This window comes from Daphnia pulex, chromosome 7, assembly GCF_021134715.1.
Source record: "Daphnia pulex isolate KAP4 chromosome 7, ASM2113471v1".
Classification (NCBI taxonomy): Eukaryota; Metazoa; Arthropoda; class Branchiopoda; order Diplostraca; family Daphniidae; genus Daphnia; species Daphnia pulex.
The window spans coordinates 1,676,456-1,695,498 of record NC_060023.1 but is presented as its reverse complement, the minus strand read 5'-3'; the positions used below and the strand labels follow the sequence as shown (position 1 = coordinate 1,695,498).

The window sequence follows — 19,043 nt, the reverse complement described above, 5'->3', positions numbered from 1 at the left end:
TATTCCGTAGGTATAAGCTCAATCTAGTTAACACGCCGGTCGTGTGTAATAATACGTGATGTATGTTATTATTTTCTGTTCGACCGAGTTCTACAACACAACTCACGTGGAAATAAATAAAACACAGAGAAATGGGAGGAAATGAAAAGTTTGCCGAAACTATATTTCGGGTGAAACCTGTTACAGAAAGAAATTCAATAATTCACTCGCATAATTCATTCGCATATATATGCGAATCATAATATTTGAAAGGTCGCCGGGTTTCAGAAACTTGTTTTATTATTTTTTCTGGAAGAAGATGAGTTGAATTTATCGATGCGAATCGAACTAATAAATCGATTGATTACATTATAGAAAACACAAATTTACTCGAATCAAATACGTAATTAAATCAGGAAAATGGCCGATCGATATGATTGATAAAAAAAGGAGGAAATACCCGCCAAAAAGTTTCTAGACATTTTTCGATTAATATTTTCTTTAAAAAAATAAAAATGGCAAGTTTTTCGACAGCGTGGCGTTTCATTTCATTTCCGAGTGTCGTCTGTCGCAAGCACGACGACGAAAAAAGTTTCTTCATTCCAGAAATGGTTGCCTGTCTTTGTATCTTATCACCGTTTTCCTTTCGTGCAATATCAAATAGACCAAATCTTTGAACCAATTAATGACTACCCACCGTGAAATAGTTTTCCTTTCAAACTCTAATATGCCCCCCGTGATTGCTGATTCACGTCAGCCAACGGGTAGTGTACCACGTGATCGAGATTTCAGAGCTAGATAGACAAATTTACAAGTGAATCGAAGGCAGACGAACCCATTGCACCACGTTTTAGAACAAAAAGAAGTTATTAGAGTGGTTAAATTGATGACTTGTGTCTCAAATCACTGTTCGTTGGAGTTATTTTGGGGTATTGACCACCATCTGTGTGGCTTGCGAACAAGAACAAGAGCAGCAGCAGCAGCCAGAATATGGTGGACTGCAATCTATTGTTCGTGTCTGACAGCCCAGGGCTGTGTGTGCACAGAAGCGTGTTGGGCTGTTTTCTAATTGGATTCGACCGCCCGAGTGTGTGTGGGTGGGTTGAACGATGGATATGTGTTAATGTTTTTGTGTGTGTGTGTCTGTGGCATCCCATCAGGGGGAAACCAACCAAGGATCAAGCCAGGATTGCTGCTGCTGGTGGAGTTGACGGTGGTGGGCTGTCAGGATAAAACATGGAGAGCTCTTCAGGTGCTGGCAGCCGAGCCATAATGGCTCCAACAGTGACTGTCAGCGGGATCGCTCCTACCAATAGTGGCAGCAGCCCAGTAGCCCATAACAGCACTACTACTACCACGTTGGTGATGAAGCCAACGGCTGAGAGTCTCACCAGCATCACGGCCCATCGGCGGAAGCGTTTGGTACGCTCGGAAAACGTCTGCTGCAGCCATCACCAAGGATGGGAGGCGATTTTCCGCGAGTCGCTACTCCACATGGCCTGGCCCATCTCGATGAGTCTCAGCTCGGATCAAACCGATTCCCTGGCCATGACCGACTTTCTACCCCTGAAAATCAGGTCAGTTTTTCATCTTTTTCTTAATCATTTCATCCCAATATTGGCCATCGTGACTTTGTCTGCCATCCATTTCGTCATCAAAGGTTCAATAATGAGCTTTTCAACAATCTCATCACGCTGTTGCCCATGGCAACAAGCTCTTCCCCACCACCAACGTCCCCCCCAGCATTTCCTTCCGTGTGTTTTTGCGCGGATTGGCGTTCTGGCGCCTGTTTAACATTTTGAACGATTAACTTTGTGGGTTGTGCTGCGAACTTGTTGTTGTTTCATTTGATGGCCAAATTTTGTTTTGTGAAAACCGGAAGAAAACAAAGAAAATCATCGTGGGCTTGGTATCTCGTGTGACGTTTGTCATTTCCGATCCTCTTTTTCTTTGTTTTCTATACGATGATGCTTACGACGACACATCCAATTTCCAGCGGAATATTCATGTGCAGAATCCGTATTTTTTAATATCCCTGGAGACTTTGTGTCATCCGCTCTTTTGCATTTCATTTTGTAAAAGCAAAAGGAGAAGAAAAAATAATAATGGGCTACCAAAGTCGGCTGCTAGATGGTAGCTACGTGCCGGATTTTTCTCTCATATCTATAAAAAGTTCTGGCTGTTGTTTGGTCGGCATTAAAGTTGATAGAAGCCCTGATTTTTCTGTATGCAAACAACAACATCGGACGTAACCGTTTTTTCTCATCAGTGGGAGACCCCAATTTCAACCGGGTTATGAGGGGCTTGGGATATTCTTTTTCTACTTGAAATTGTTATTGGGTCAAAGAAGAAGGAACCGAATTACCCACGAGTTGATCCCTCTAGTGGTGGGGCTCGTTTTTATTTTTTGGCAACAACCAGAAAAAGTTGTTTAGATTTTTCGGTCGTGGCAATGAACTTTCTTCTTTTTTTTGCTGGGACGGGGACGGTGGATCGATAATATCCTGGGAGATGTGATGGAATAATCGCCGGATCAGCTGATGATGGCCATCACGTCTCTTTTTTTTTCTTATTTCTTTTTCGTGTCGTAGAATTTCATCAAAAAGTGATGAGATTCTTTTGACAAGGCTTGCTGCCTGATGGAGATAAGACGATGTCGTCTACCGGGAATTCAGCTGGCACGGCTTCAAACTTTCAAGATTTCTTTTTTGATTTTTCTTAGGCTATTTGAATTCAAACTTTTGGCGCCAAATTCTCACCCCCAAAAAGTTTCAACAAACTTTTAGCTGTTTTTTCTTTTTCTAAGCTGTCAAATTCAAATCTCCCGTCTATATTGACTATGCACCCACACAAACATGTCTATTGCCATGATGGATGGAATATTTTCTTATATTTTTTTACACCCCGCTCGAATGGACCGGAAACTTGTTTTTTTTTCGTGTCCTATCCACCAGAATCGATCGCTGGAAAAGGTCGATGGAGTCGGGCCCGCTCTCTCTCTCAGCTGTTTTTCTTTCCCCGGGACAATCTTGCTAACGTTGGGACTAGTGAAAGGGAACTGACAGGGAATGCTAAAATAGAACAACAACAACAAGAAGAATTTGCCTCCTATTTTTCTCCTCTTTAGAGACGAGAGAAGAAAGAAAAACTCATTTGATCGGATGTTGTTAGCCTCCTCCTCGCTCCTATTGTGTATTAGGAGCTTGACAAAAGATAAGTTTTCCTCCTTTGGCATTTTCCTTTGCCAATTGTTGCCTAGCAACTTCAATCCGTCACCGTCAGATGGCACGTGCCCCTCGCACAAGGCCTCGAGCGCTCGACTGTCTGATTAAATAATGATCGAAATCGAATCTGATCCGGGAATCTTCACTTGGCATTGGAGTGTGGAACTGAAAATAGGAGGGAAAAGAAAAAGTAAAATGGGGGGGCATCATATTCTTCCATTATTCACATTTCTATCAGGTCGCCATGACAACCGCCCGGTCGGATCGCTCCTGACGCTCCTGGGGCTCCTATCAAAACATTTGGATATTCAGCTGTTGAATGCAACAAAAGCGAAAACTGGGAGAGGGATCGGAGAGGGTTTGGGGTGGGGGGGCTGGAATGATCCCACCCAAAGTTTGAAAAGTAAAAAAGTTTTCGTGGTAGTAAGGGTGGAGACGAAGAAGAGGAAGACTGTCCCCCCACTATCCGCTTCCTCCCCATTTTCCTTTAGCTCCTGGATCAATAAAGATTTGTGCCTTGATTCCTTCCATATTTATTTTGATGAAAGTTATGATTTCACCCCCAAAATCCTCTCTGCTCAATCCCTTTAAATTAAACAGACGTACAACTTTGATCGACCAATTCCCTTTTGTCGTGCAATAATAATTCGTCGTCGACTTCATTGTCGATGGACCTCCCCTCCACAACAACAACAACAAAAAATAGGAAATAGAAAATCTAACAGGAGAGTAGAAAAAAGCTTTTGGGAGATCCTGACTATTGCTTGCCCCCCTCCGGAATAGATAAACGTGCTTGTCATGAAATATCTAAACAGTCTGAAAAGAAAAAACGAACGAACGAACGAACGAAACGGGGAGGTTATAGAGACCGGCTTGCAGCTTAGAATGTTTTTTAGGAGATGTACACACACACGAGGATGGAGAATAGACGCGGGCGCATATATCTCTGAACCTTTACACACACACACACACTCTGCTGTGTTTGGGAGGGGAGCTAGAGAGAGAGGAGCTCGGCACATTTTCAGTCGCTTGCCGAGTTCTTGTACAAACAGCCGCAGTTTCACTCTAGGAGCTACTCAACACTTGTACTACTACTACTACTCCGGGGACGGTAGTAGTGTGTAATACACGTAAGGAGGGGGTCCAATCAACGCCACTTGTGTGTGTGGGGTTTCCCCCACGAACTTCAAAAGGTTCAAAAGACATTCGATTGCAAATGTCGTCGCCGGCCTCTTTCGACTTGACCAGTCCGCGTTTGAAGAAGACCATCAAATTGCGCTTCCTCTTCAACGGTCACGTTCACGCTCAAACGTTCGACTGCGGCGATCCCGGGCCGCCACTCTCGGCTCCGCCGACCACCAATCCGGTCTCTCAATTCCGGTAGGTGTCTCTTAATATTTTCCGGAGAAAATAATAATTTTTTAAAAATTTCAAAACTTCCGCCAAAACTTTTTGAAATTTTTTGATTTAATTTCACCGATGCCCAGCGGGAGCTAATCGATATTTTCGCCTTGCTCCGAGACTTTGCAATTTGAGTTGTGTACACACATCGCCCGACTATAAATAGGGGCTCCTTGATGATGAAGGGAGGTGTGTGTGTGTGTGTGAGGGGGGCGGGTATTTTAGGAGCCTTTCCGGTTCATTTCCTCGTAGTACACACACAATGGGCTATTGGCCGGACCATTTTCTATTCTTTTTTTCCTTTTACAGCCGAAAAGTTGTTCTCTCTCTCCCTCGCTGTAAATTCCATTTGATGTCGACCACCGCCGCCGCCGCCAAGTTGCGCACATTACAGCGAGAGGCGGAGAGCCCAAACCGGAAAGCAGTTGGGACAACCTCATCTCCTCCCTTTTTAGATGGCGACGTTTCGTCTCTCTTTTCTTTCTCGCTCACTTGTTTTCTTTTCTTTTTATGATGGATGATATCTAGGATGAGGGGGGAAAACGTTTATTTTTTATTCACCTTTTCTTTTTATTTTTCCTTCCGCCGGAGCGCCGGAATTGGACCGGAATTTCTCGAACGTCGTTGAATGAGCGACCGCTAGATGGCACCTAACGATCATTGGCGCGTATTTGTTTTTTTGGGAATAAATAAGAAGAAAAGTTCCGGATCGTTAGTCGAGAACTGGACAAATGAAAACGACAATAAATAAAAAGGATACGACGGAAAAAAAAGAATTGAAGTGGGAGTGTCGCTAGTGCGAGACAGACATAAAAGAAGAATAAGATGAAAAGTGGACACGTCATTTGAGTGTCCAATGGTATGGGCGGGCAGACTTTGTGTCGGATGGCTTTCATCTATTCACGCGGATAATAGCGCGTCCTTTTCAAGTCCAACTCGATTTGTATTCCGTTGTTAAATGACGTCACACTCGACGTGTACTCTGAACAAAGAGAGGGTGACAGGGGCCATTTGGCTACTGGAATGTCGTTTTCAATTTGATAAAAGCATCCATTTTCAAATGCATAGTCTTGTTGCATCATCGAAACTCTGGTCTGTCGGCTAGGAAATTCGATTGACGAGTGGAGCCATCTGACGCCGTGCCTTTCAATGCCGGATGGACGGATGATGATTATTTGTGAGCCGACTACATCTATGCATTATAGGCATTGCCGTATTGAATTTTACAGGGCCCAGAGATAGAGCTAGGAGCGGCGATTATTGATCTGCTCTGCTCGTGTTTTCCACGCTGGCAGAGAGAGAGAGTCTGTCAGCACTTGCTGATGATATTGGATGTAGAAAAGAGTAGCAGTAGCAGATTCCCCCTTCTTTTATTTTGATGATGCCGGAATTGAAAAGAAAAACGATGTGGGAGAGACGGTTTCACCTTGGCCGGTTCCCTTCCCCCTGTTTCCATGGGTTCGGTAACTAAGCGTAGCTAACCAGCCTCTACTTGAGGCATCCATGGCTTGTAATTAAAGAGTTTTTCCGACTATTTGTCTGTCTGTGTGTGTGTGTATAGTCTGACAGTTTTCCCGGAATTTATTTCTTTAGTTTTTTTCTTTGTCGCAACTACTTCCGCAATCCTTGGCAGATGGTAACATTGAAGAGGCTCGTTTCTGTTAGTAGTATTGTACACTCCGCTCGACGATCCAAAAAAGAAAAAAATATGTTGCTGGAAACTTGTTTTGTTACGTGTTTCTTTTGAAGGTTCTGATTGTCGTCGTTGGGGGGGCATAGAGGACGAACACTCCTAATTAGCCCTTGACAAATTAGTTGGACAGTATGTATCCGACTGTTTTTGAAAATCCTGGAGGATCGAATGTCGACAAAACATTCCGTTTAGAAATGTTGAGTTGATTTTAATTTGTTTCCCTTGTCTCTAATGGCGCCAATTTATATATCTCCGCCGGAAATTTTGAATCGATCCGAGGATCTGATCCTTTTCCATTTTCCCTTATTTTATTTCTTCTTTTGTTGGCATATTCAAGAGCCGTCTTGACACACAGATCTCTCTGTTGATGCTCGACCAAACCAACCGTAAACTATTATTTGATATAGCCAGACACAAAAAGTTGAGTGCCATTCTATTCACTCAAGTTGATGTATTTTTTGTCCCCATCCTGGTAAAACAGGCCCTCGAGTGGAAAAAAAAAACAAAAGAGAGGATGATCCCAACCTATTTTTACGTTCAGGGCCATACGTATACCTGTTTCAATCTTCAATATCGTTTGAAAAAGCTTCTTGGAAGTCACTTTTATCATTTTCCCTTTTTCATGTTAGACATTTTGGGTCTAGACAATATCGGAAAGTGGCGAACATGTCTCTTACTTTATTGTCGTGTTATTAACCAGCGGAGAGAAGAAAAAATAAAGAAAAATAGAGAAACGACAGAGAAATCGTTTGACAGGTTGCGCAGGTTCTATTGCGGTCGGACGTCTCGGGTTTGTTTGCCCGTGATCGATGACACTCCAATATCTTTGCGCCAGTGCTGACCTCTGCCGCCGTCTTCTTCTCTCGCCGTTGACGATGTGCGGAGAAATAAAAAAAAAAGGAAAGCAAATATTTGGGTCACGCACGACTGACACTCACTTGCGTATGTACACACAAGTCAAAGGGGGGAGGCTTGAGGAGAGAGGGTCCTCTTTGGTGGTCTCTCTTGTGCTGTCCTATAATATTCATTGCATTACATTCTGGTGGCGGTGGTGATGGTAGGGGGGGGGGGCGGACGGAAGCTCTGAGATGAAAGATGAAGTTGGCGACGCGGAAACATTGGCAATCACGAAAACTTTCACGCCGTTCGGACAGCCGAGCGAGATTTTCGCTCATGGATATAAACTCGACAAATCTTTGTGTGTGTGTCTCCTGCACGTCTGGGATGGGGGGGGGGATGTCTTGAGCTGATGAGAATCTTGTCTCAACATTATTCGTCCATTTATTTGAAGAAAAAAAAAATTGGCGCCAAAAATGTTGAAATTCAAAAAAAAATGTAATTTGAATTTTCGCGCCAGGGAGGACTCGATCGATTCGTTTATCTTTCGTCGTGTAACGATTCACCTCGCGTAACACCACTCCCCATCTATAGGGAAGGGGGAGGGGAAGTGATCCAATGTCCGTCCGTCGGCGTTTTTGATGATGATCCGATCGCTTGGCTCCGCGTCGTGTGTGTGTGCGCCATACGTTGTGTATAAGCTGCGGTCGCTCGGAAGCGAGCGCACACACACACACAAAGGGCATCATCGGTACCAACTCGTCGTTGCACCCCACGGGGTTTTGTATTTCCGTTCCATCGTTAGCGGGGAGGATTGGCACGAACGTGTGTGTGTGTGTGTTTGTGTGTCATTGACACTTGGAAATGAAGCCTGTCGCACCCAAAAGTTTGACTATTTCTCTCTACCGTCAGGTTTTTATTTCTCCTTCTCCTTATTCTAGTGACTGTGTGTACACATAACAAGGGACTGTCGGGAGTGTGTGTGTGTGTCTCTAATTAAAAATGAACAAGAAAAAAAAGGAAACATGGCGGCCTAGAGATCTCGTTGCAACTTTTTCCTGCCCGTCTGCTGCTCCTTCCCAACGGACAGGAGAGCGAGAGAAATATTACCGAAGGTTTAGTATAGATATAATATATCAGCGTCTGATTGGCGCGCATCTTTCCACAATGTCAATCATCCCCCCTCGCATCCAGCATCCAGCCACCACTCGGCCCTGCAATATGAATAAGGAAAGAAGGGCAAAAGTAGCAAGGGAGAGAAAACCTTTTCCATCTTTTCCTTTTGTTGGTGCAACTTGTAAACCTCCCAAGGTTTTTTTTTTCCTCCTCCCCGCCATAATATCAAATTGGATATTCTATACATTCCTACTGTTCTCATACACACACTCACGTATCGATAGACCTTTGCTGAAATATTATTTTTTCTTTCCTTCCTTTTTTTCTTCCGCCACTAAACTGTTTGATGGCTATGAAAGAAATAAAGAAGAGATTGGATTTCGGGAAATTGAAAAAGAGAAGCCGCAAAGTCCATCTCGAATCGCATTTCTTTTTTGTGCGCCAAAGTTCTAACCTTTTCTCGTGATGTTCATTGCGATTCGTCGAATAAAATGTCCTCGTGAAAAAGATTAGCCAAGGTAAAAAAAAATAAAAAGATGAAAAATGAAGAGCGCAGGCGCTGGAGGATTCGCCACCTCCTTCGCTAGCTGCTGCTGCTGCTCCCGTTTGTGTGTCTATGTACACAGGGGGATAGATCCGTGTCGTGTAATAGTGGACTTCCAGGTTGGAGAGTGAAAGGAGGTTGGAAATCTTCGACCGTCCATCCTTTTTTTTTAGATATCTAGTGGGCAGTTTCTTCTATTTTTAAATTTTTCGTTTGGGAAAAATTTTCACACGAAATCTGCCAAGCTTTTTGAATTTTTTATTTGTCGGTCGGACAATAAAAAAAGGGACAGCCGCTTCAATTGTCAAGTTGGCACTTTTTCTCAGCGCTTATTTTGTATTTTTGCTTGGCCAAGTGAAATTCGGAACTAGAAATGTCCAATTTTTCGTCGGCTTCGCCGTTGTTGCTCTTTAAGAGCAAATCGTTTCGTCGTCATAGAGACACTTCCGGTTCGCCTACACGGACGCTGGGCCTTCCGGATGGCGTCGAAGGCGGCGGAGTTGCTGGCGCTTCTGGAGGTGGTCCAGACTCTTCGTTGTCGTCGGGCAACAATTCTCCGCACAGATTGCGCCGGGTCTTTACCACTCACGCTTGCCGTAGGCGTCCGACAGAGGCCAAAAGCCTTGGGGGACCGCCCGGTCACGCATCGCCCATTCAATTCAGGCGGATGACATCTCTGATGAAGAAACCACTTGGCATCGCCCACTCGGTTCCGCTGGGCGTCCCGAGCCTGTGCGGTCCGTTGAACTTCAACAGGTTAGACGCGCCGTGTTCGCTAAAATTCGCATCTTCAAATCTAACCCCCAAAATCTTTGCCAATTTTTTTGAATTTCATTTGAAATTTCCCGCCAATTTATTTTGAAATTTTTGAATTTGAATATTTGAAATTGCCATTTTTCGCGCTTGTTTTCAACCGCTCGATTTTTTCATATTGTCTTATCCATTTCGCGTGAAAAACGTTACGAGTTGAAAGAAGTGAAGAATAAGAAGAGATTGGATCGATCGATGAGATTTTTTCCGTCTGCTGGCCTTGTATAAGAGAGTGAGAGAAGTTTTCAATCAAAGAGCTTGTCGGTCCCATCATCCTTTAGTACCGTGAAAGAGGTGGGTGGGAGGATGAAGTCGGGAGCAGAGGCAGATGCTCCTCTTTCGCGTATAATATTAGTAGTTTGTGATGCCTGGGCATTAGTCTCTTAGATCATCAGATTCTTTTGCCGATCGCTATTGGGCCAGAGCTTGGGATGGCGAGAGGGCGGGGCCAATGAGTGAACGACTCCCGTCAAATTAATTTCTTGCCGGTTTTTCATGTAAAATAAAAAAAAATGAAAAAATTGCGGATATTTGTTCCATCTGTTCCATCAACCCGATTCCGAGATAAGCGCATCGTTAATTGCTTTTTTCTGATGTGAGTTTGGAAATCCATTTTTTCGATCGTCTTTTTTGACGTTTGGAGGACATTTTGAAAAGGTCAAAACAAGTTTCGAATCACTTCCCCTCCTCAACAAGATTTCAATTGTTCTTATTGGCTTTTTTCGTTGTTGTTATCGAAATGATGAAGTTTTATTATGGAAAAGCCCGACGTATATAATAATAAAATAACCGACCTTTCCTATACATGCACTCGACTAAAGTTTCAGGTTTCCACCGCACCACTTATGCAATGGCAAATAGATGAATGTGAAAAAACTCGTCCGAGTGCATATATTCGTCCAAGGACGAAAGAAAGAAAGAAAAAAGAGCGATTGCGAAATGATGTTGATCGTTTTATTCAGTTGATTTGCCGATCTTATACATCGTAACCGGATAGAAGCTCTCCCCGAATAGATGATGAGCTTCTGTTGCCAGCTCTCCCGATGTTCTCTTGCTGTTTCTCTAATATTCATGGCCAAAAGGAGAGTGGAACTTTCAAAGTTTCATGCACCTTTTCTTTCTATTCTTCTTTCTTCTTCTTCCCACCCGCAGAATGAGCGAGAGCGTCTGTCATGTGAGGAAGTGGCGCACTTTTTGGGAGAAGATTTTCGACCCGCCAAGTGCTGCGTGATTCCCGGTAAACCATCATTACGGGCGGGGGGAAGAAACTATACGAGTTACATTACACTCGACTCTCTGAGCGCATAAAACCAAAGTACACAACAAAACAAATAGACACCCGCCAGTTCGTCGGTGTATAGGAGAAGAGAAAAAATCGAGGGGCGTCGAGAGCAGATCCACGGGGATCCATTAACGTGTATATAGACGGTGGGGGATGGGGTGCAGAGAGTGTAGTAGAACACGCACGACACAGCATCCATTATGCAACCAGTATAGAAAACCCGGGACACATCACGGTACGCTATTGCTGGCAAATATAAAAGGGCACGTTCGTTTGTATTTCACGGCTGGCTGGGCGACAAAACAGAATAAAACACAAAAATTTATTTCTATTTTTTTTTGGGTAGGAGATAATGATGTCAAATATAACTGAGACAGACGTACCTTATAATATAGTATTCGTGAGTATAATATACAGCGGGAAATTTAAAAAACACAAATTTTTTAAAAAATGTTACAAGACTGAAATGTTGAAGGCGATGATGCGAGACGGGATGTAGCCGCAAATGGTTTCGCTGTCGGCCAAGTAAGGCATGGTGACGTGATGGATGAAGGTGGCAGATCTTTCACGCGGATGCTGCTGGCTCCCGCTAACGCCGCTCGGAGTCAGGACCTTTTTCTTGAGCGACATGGTGCGGCAGACGTTTTGCGAGTGGCTGTAGTAATGACACTGGGTATCGGCCCAGCAGAGCCACCCGCAGTCTTGTCGATTGGATTGCTGCTCGCCGATGAGTCGAATGAGGTCTCTGTCGTCGTCGATGATTTCGTTGTCGCCGTAACCTCCGCCGCCGCCTCCTCCGCTATCTTCGTCGTAGAAATCGCAGTTGGAGGACCACTTGACCTGGCCGTTGAATTCCCCGTCTTCCCAATTGATGGCCGAGATGAGAGTCATCGACAAATAAAAGACAATCATCGACTCGATCCAACGCAACGATGATTGGTTCATTTCTCCGTCTTGGTTTATTGTATTTCTCTTGAACCAAAAACACGCCGGAAACGGGAAAAACTTTCTTCACTTCTTTTTTCCGCCACTCAATTCATTGAAGAAAAAAATATTTTCTCGGGAAAAGTCTATAAAAGAACTGAATGAGATGCTCGCTCGTCGATGACTAATGAACTACTAGTTATTGAGCCCGAGATTTATTCGGCGCTTTTGGGGTTTTTTTTGTTTGCAAGTTCTCGGAATGAAAAAAAAAAAAAGAAATTCCGCTGGCCACGCAACTTCTTTTGTTTTTTGTTTTTTGTTTTTGGTGGAGCTCATTTAATCACCCACCACCACCTCCCACTTTTCCTTAAAACTTGTTTTGGTTTTCTTTATCTTTTGTATTAGACTGTATTAACGGGATGCAATTGACGGTGCAATAAAAGATAGACGAATAGAAAGCCCTTTTATTATGACGGCCGATATTCACATTATTGTGACCGCATACCTGAAATTATCCTGGGAAAGGTTTTTCTCTCTTTTTGGGGTTTTTTTTTTGTTGTTTGAGAAAATTCGAGTAGCGATGGACCCAATGATATTCACAAACAGGAAAGTAGGGGATTTGTTTTTCTAGGTTAATTGTCCTTTAGACGGAATATCACTGCATGTACTAGAGTGTGTAATTATGGTTTTCAATTGAATATAGCTCTCGATGGCGCTCCTAGTTCGTCTGTTGGGAGACGAAACAAGTTTTTTTTTTAACTGACAAGAAAAAAAAATAAACTTGTTTATTCAATTTGACGTGTCTTGAGGCGAAATTAACATCAAATCTCTCCAAAAAATGTTGAATTTCCCTACAAAAATGTTTAATAATTTCCAGACTCCTATAACGGTGATTTTTTTTGTTTAAACAAAAAAAAAAAAAAATGGACCTGTAATTTTCACGCTATTTTGGGTTCATGTTAATTTTGTCTAATTTTAAAACTCGTGTCTGCTGGACGCAGGTGGAAATCCCAATGTAATTATCTTTGAAGGAAAAGGTTTCACCTAGTTACAGGGGGGCTCTTATTTAATTGTTTGGGGCTAAAATTGAAATTCTCTTCGGCTGATTATCTCAAATGAGGACACACGTGTTAGCCGCCGCCTCTGTGTGTACATAAAACTCGCCTGCGTTTGAATATCTCGACGGAATCAAAACATTGAAACAAAAATGAATAACAAACAATTAAAACCAAAAAGGTAAACCTGTTTGCGCTGCTCTGTTGTGTCAAACGATTTCCGAAAACAAAAGAAAGTGCATTCGCAATCGGTTTGAACTCGGCAGCAGACACTCTAAAATGAGGTTTTTCGTGTCGAGATTCAATCGATAAGTCATTTATTCAATGGTTGGGCAGTTGATTGAAACACGTCGTCAAAAAATCAAATCGCCTGACTGGCCTCTATACTTGTTTACAAGAATCGCTTACACGCATTTGAAATTTAGCACGAAAAACCTTTTTTTAAATTTCGTTTCGTTTCGTGCGTAGTAAATTTCACCTTCACGTCGGTTCTGTAATTTGATTTAAAACATTGCGGAAGTTGATGAAAACGATTGTTCATTTCTCGGCACTGACAGGAACTGGATTTCATTTGGTTTGAGTCATATATCCAAAACATGGCGATTTCACGAGTCCCTCGAGGGCATGCAACCGGAAGTGCAATAGCTGTCTTCAATAAATAGTTAAACTAAAAAAAAAATTTAAACAATTCTCTTTTCACTCAAAGTTTCAATATTATTTCGATTCGTGCGCAGTTGAGAAAGTGAAACTTTTATTTCCATCAAAATTGAGATCGTCAGTCTGTTTGGAGGAAGATGAGAAAAGTGAAACTTTTTGATTTGGACCGTGCGAAACTTACCGAATATGCGCATCATTTCGACAAACTTTTGCGAGAACAATCGGCAAAACTTACATTCGTAGATAACAAGCGGTTATTTCCGTTGGTTCTCCGTTCTGGACTAACGTGGGAAACAATTGTAGGCGTTTTGGGAAATTTAAATCTGAATTGTTTGCATTGTTTCAAACATTTCGATTGTTACTACATTCAGTCTGTCCTGAAAACGGACAGGAATTTCATCCACGTTGTCTTGAAAATTGCCAACAATCAATTTGAACTTTGATTTGAAAATGTAAAAAATTTATTCGTATTAATGTTGTCATTAAAAAAAAAATCTGATTGATTTTTAGATAAAAATGGACAGTAATCGTCAGTCTAGTCACGAACTTGAACTTGAACTTGGTTGTTTTGAAATGTCAAGTGACAGCGAGTATTATTTCGGTACCGTTATTCACTCGCCTATAACCGTGTCCATCTTTAATTTGAAGTTGACGATGACCTGAAAGATCAGTTTCGATTGATGCCCAAAAAAGTTGTTTTCTTATTTTGGTCAAATTGATAATTAAACATCCCGTTCGACGTCCAGTATTCTAATTTGGCTGACCGTTTGGTATCCGTAATTTCTTAGAAAACCGATTCACAATCCGTGCCCGCGTTGTTGGTGGCTGTCGCCGACAGGTCGATTTGGAGATTTTGCTATTCTAGAAAGAAAAAACAAAGAAAACAAAGTTCGATTAATTCGACAGTCACTGACAACGATTGAATCTCGGATTGGCCAAAATAAAATTCGACATTGATTGGACACTGAAAATATAATTGAACCCAGACTCGACAAACTTCCAACTAGACGAGTTTCTCTGGAAATGGCAGACGTGCATGTCTCTCTCCTGTTGATTTGATCGTCAAACGATTTATTCTTGCGAAATAAACAGGAAGTCAATTTCTAAAATGACCAGGAGGGGGCCGACACGACAACCAGTTTCTCGATGGCTACTCAGTAGGTGTGGCACTCGACTGAATCAAGCACCGCATTTACTTTATTGTTTTGGTTTCTTTCCAAGCTCGAACCTGGAGGTCGCTGATCGTGAACTTGCTGGCCGTTAACTCTTTTCAATGTCCACCAGACATTTAAATTCACTTTCCAATTTGTTTTACCTTAAAGGGAGAATTGTTTTTTCTTCTTTTTTTTTCGGGTTGGGGGGTGTCGATTTCGTCAACAGCTTCGATGAAATCTAAAATTTAAAATAAATAAAAAAAAATATCGTAATAAAATAAAATATTTTTTCCACGAATCGCATTGCTCTCAGCCATTGTGCCTGGCGTGTTCGCCAATGTTTGCACGAAACTTTTTTTTTTGCCAGGCTCCGGGGCACGGATCAAAGAGTCTCTAGGCGGAATATCGCGCGCGCCCAAGAAGACGCCGACGAGAGTTATTGTCTGATGAACAAACAGTATATAGCCAGAAGGATGTGTGTATAGAGAGATCCTCGTTTGATATTTTCTATCGAGATCCGCTCAACAGACTTTTGGCATCAAACTTGATTTGTTTTCTTATTTTCTTTTGGGAACGAAACATTTTCCGACTTGGAAGAGAGAGAAAGAGAAAAATCTATTGTTGTTAAATAGTGCACACATAATCAATAACTTGCCGGTATTTGGTTGGGTGGATGGAGCAGCACCAAGGGCCAATTAGCAGCGCCAATTAGAGCGCGCTCTATAAAGGTGTCAGAGGATGCGTCGAAAGTTAACGCTATAAGCCAACCGACTAAATCATTTAAAGAAGGTTAGACACTTTTTTCCAGACAAATGTTTAGCATATTATCGCAACAGCAAGGCCATCGTTAAAAAAAAGATTGGTGTAACAAAGGGGTGGGGTCCTCTTGAACGATACAGTATGGAAGGGTTCCAATTTTCCCAACTTGAAAAAAACAAAACAAGAAGTGAACTGCAATTTTAATTCGTCGCGTTTCGGGCATATTTGAAGATTAACTTTTTTTGGGGGGGCTAGTTTGATTTTATTACACGCTACACTAGACGGCGCCGCGTTACGTATAGCATTGGAAACTTGTTGAAGTGGTTGTAGGAACCAACCGGAGCGTGAAATTCAAATCACCATCCGGCAGTTTTGCCGAGAACGAAGCGATTTTCACGTAGTTTCAGCAATAACCGGCGAATAACCCCCAGGTGGAATTGATGCCGTCCGGATGCTCTGCGTCGTTTCGGAGACGCTCGCCTCATGGAAAAAGCGGATCAGAATTAACGCGGGCCGAATTGCGCATTGGGTTGTTGGATATTTATAGGACTGGCAAAAAAGGCCCCCCAAAAATTGAATCTGGTCTTATTTAATTCAATGTTCAATTTTTTTTTCCCCTCTACGTAGAAGCACATCCGGGGGGATTAAATCGGTTTTATTTGATTTGTAGTCATCGACGGTGAAACGGGAAAAAAAAAATTAGAAAATTGTTGATTTTTTTTGCTCGCCACTTGTCGGCATCGTTGACAGTCCTGGAACGACAGATCTGGCAGCTTCGTTAATAGGTTATCCTTCTGGTCGTGAAAAATTGGATGGGACAAGTTGAGGCATATGGCAGCGACAGTCAAACTTGATTCAGAAATCAACGTTGGCGTGAAATCCCATATTGTTTTGGCATGACGTCATATAGTCGGCCAGAATCCGGATCTCTATCCCGACGAGAGCTAGCCGGGAGATGGATCGCTTCGGCTGCCCCGAAATCATAGTAATAAAAATAATAAAAAAATCGATAAGCTGATGAAATTAAGGTTGAAAGCATATAGAAAGCTCTCTCTCTCTCTCTCCTTTTTTCTCTGTAAGACTCGCCTTGGAAATATTAAAGTCGATTGGAAATTTCCTTGATTTTATTTTTATTTTATCTTATTTTTTGGACGGAATTCCTTAAGTGTCTTCCGCCATCCGGAGTGACAAAGATTATTGATTTAAAAAAAAAGGAATGAGCAGGGTTGCCACCGGTAATGAATTCTTTGATTTAAAAAACGGTCTTTGATTTCTTTGAAATCTTTGAATTTGAGCATCTTTTTTTTTGGAATACTCTTTGAAAAATCGATATTTGCCTAGCAGTTTTCAATTTTTAACAAGCAAGCAGAGAATGTATAGTGGTAAATCTACTTGTTTGAATGTGGATTGGCAAAATGGGCCGAGCTCTACCCAGATTTTAGTGAGTGGGTGGACAAAGTGGAAGGCGAGAACCAATTAATTGTAATTGTCGGTGGTGTAACCAAAAATTTTGGTTCACATGCGAAATCGCAAGTGGGATATTCGATTCAACAGTCGGCTGCTTGCCTGCGTGTGTGTGTGTGCGCGCAGGTTTTTCCAAATTGTAATTGACAACTCAATTTTTCCGTTGAGATTGAGCGCACGCATTCGGCGGAGTCGCTTATCCTGTCAATAACTTTCTCATACCCTTGGTGTAGTAGCCCATAAGAGTCTCTGTCCCAAATTAAAAAATCATAGTCGAAATAAATAGCCCGTGCACGACCAAGTGATTCTGGAAATCAATTTCAAATAGATGTATTTACGTGTGTGTTGGTTAATAAGAAGAAAGTTGCCGCTATACTCGTCGTCGTTTTATAAAATCCACTCCAACCTTGAAACGGAATAACCGGCGATTAGAGTGTACACCCAGAAGGCCAGAACGCCAACAACTGTATTCCGCTGCTGCGTACACAAGTTCCTTTGAGCTCAGCCAAAGTGAGGGGGGTACTTGTTGGTGGGTGTTGTATGTTATATCCGAGCTTGACGTCACCGTTGCAAAATTGATTTCCAGAAATCTCTTTCCAAGTACGTTCGCTGGAATAGCCAAATTGCCGTACATCTGCGAACAATTTGGCTGGTTCGTTCGTGATATATTTTTTTTTTCCTTTCCTCCCCTTGCGCATTTTAAACTTTTATAACTGCGTCCATCAAGTATAGTTTGGTAATACCCTAGTTACTCTGCAGCAACTCTCACTACAGTCGAATCAAAGTGCCAAAGAGCTTGAGCCTCGTTGCAATGAGAGTGCGTTCCATTTCTGACAAATGATGGATTGGCGGATTTCATTAGAACTGGCGCTGCTGTGTTGTTTAAGTGTCGCACACTGGGTTCTTGCAGGGCGCAATAATGAAAATTGATTCGTTCGTCCTTCGTGCTGTTAAGACTTTGGTACACTTTCCATTCCAGTTTGGTCTTCAACTTCATTCCCCTGCCACTGTTTTTATTGTACCCGTTGAAAGGTGCTGACAAAGGTACGCACAACACTCGACGGTTTTTATAGGATCGAAAATTTCCACCTTTGAAAAATTGATGGCGTCGTATTTCCACCGTGTGACTGGGTTTTCTTTTGACTAATGATTATTCAATCGAAATATTTTTTTTATTTTTTTTTTCGGTGCGCCACGCCTTTGTTTTGTTTCATGGAAAACCCACGCAACGATCTTGGTGGTTGCGTAATCATCAACTCGCTATAGAAAGGCTCAGCTTCGTATTGTCCAGGAATATACTTGCACTTTTAATTACCAGCAGAGTTACTAGGTCCGTTTGTGCTACTCTCTCTTATTTCTTGGCTTTCATAGCGACCAAAGAATTTTGTCATCAGAAAGTTAGCTAATATTGTTTCCTGGCACACACCAACGATTTGCTCGACTGTGTCTTCGAGACGCTTGGCAAATGTCAGCCGCCATAGCAACTAGACTGATGAAACTGCGACAGATGATGTGTTTCAAGACCTTGTGACATTTCATGTGTACTGCTGGCCATTATTAGACGAATTTGGACTAGGAAACTGACGTGTTAATAACAAAGTTATTAGCAAACTGTTTCGCTCCAACTCCACTATCATTATTTATTCATTGCATAACGTTATTTGTTTCCAAGTTGGTCGCTTTGCTTTTTAAAAGAAAAAAAAACATCTTAATATATCTTGACACGAAAGAGGATGACTATCTAAGGGGGACAACCGGTTCAAAAGTGAGTGGGATGGCCACCTACTCACAGATGAGCGATCGTAGCTCGGCAACCAAAATCATCTCAAAGTTTATTTTATTTTCTATTTATTTATTTTTTTTTGCGGAGTCTTTTTTAAATTTTCTTCTTTTTCCCTGTTGTTATTCAACGTTTGTTTACTCGGTCAATAGCTTCTTGATTGACAATTCAAGCGAGTGCACTAGGTTACAGTTTGACTAGTTTTCTTTTACCCCTTTTTTCTCTCAAGACGTAGGTGGGTGGTCTGTGCATACTGCGCAGATGATTTCCCTATTTTAAAAATAAAGCTGCCATTGACATTTCTTTGTTGCATGTCTCTTTAGCTCCTTTGGCGAAAGACGTTCGTATAAAAAGAATGTCTCAA

The 19,043-nt window shown here is 42.2% G+C and overlaps 1 protein-coding gene across 12 annotated transcripts in view; it reads left to right on the top strand.

The window, feature by feature from the left end:
* The window catches only part of LOC124197215 (GTPase-activating Rap/Ran-GAP domain-like protein 3), a 38,662-nt gene that overhangs the window by 782 nt on the left and 18,837 nt on the right, over positions 1-19,043 (top strand). For 3 of the 12 annotated variants that reach the window (XM_046592544.1, XM_046592540.1, XM_046592538.1), the window contains exon 2: positions 1,140-1,556. In XM_046592544.1, coding sequence (XP_046448500.1) covers positions 1,216-1,556 — 341 coding nt within the window. In that variant the 5' untranslated portion in view covers positions 1,140-1,215. Of the gene's footprint in view, positions 1-545; positions 1,557-3,964; positions 4,584-8,995; positions 9,551-19,043 lie in introns of those variants that run through there. The other 9 variants (XM_046592542.1, XM_046592541.1, XM_046592536.1 and 6 more) reach the window with 5 other exon arrangements.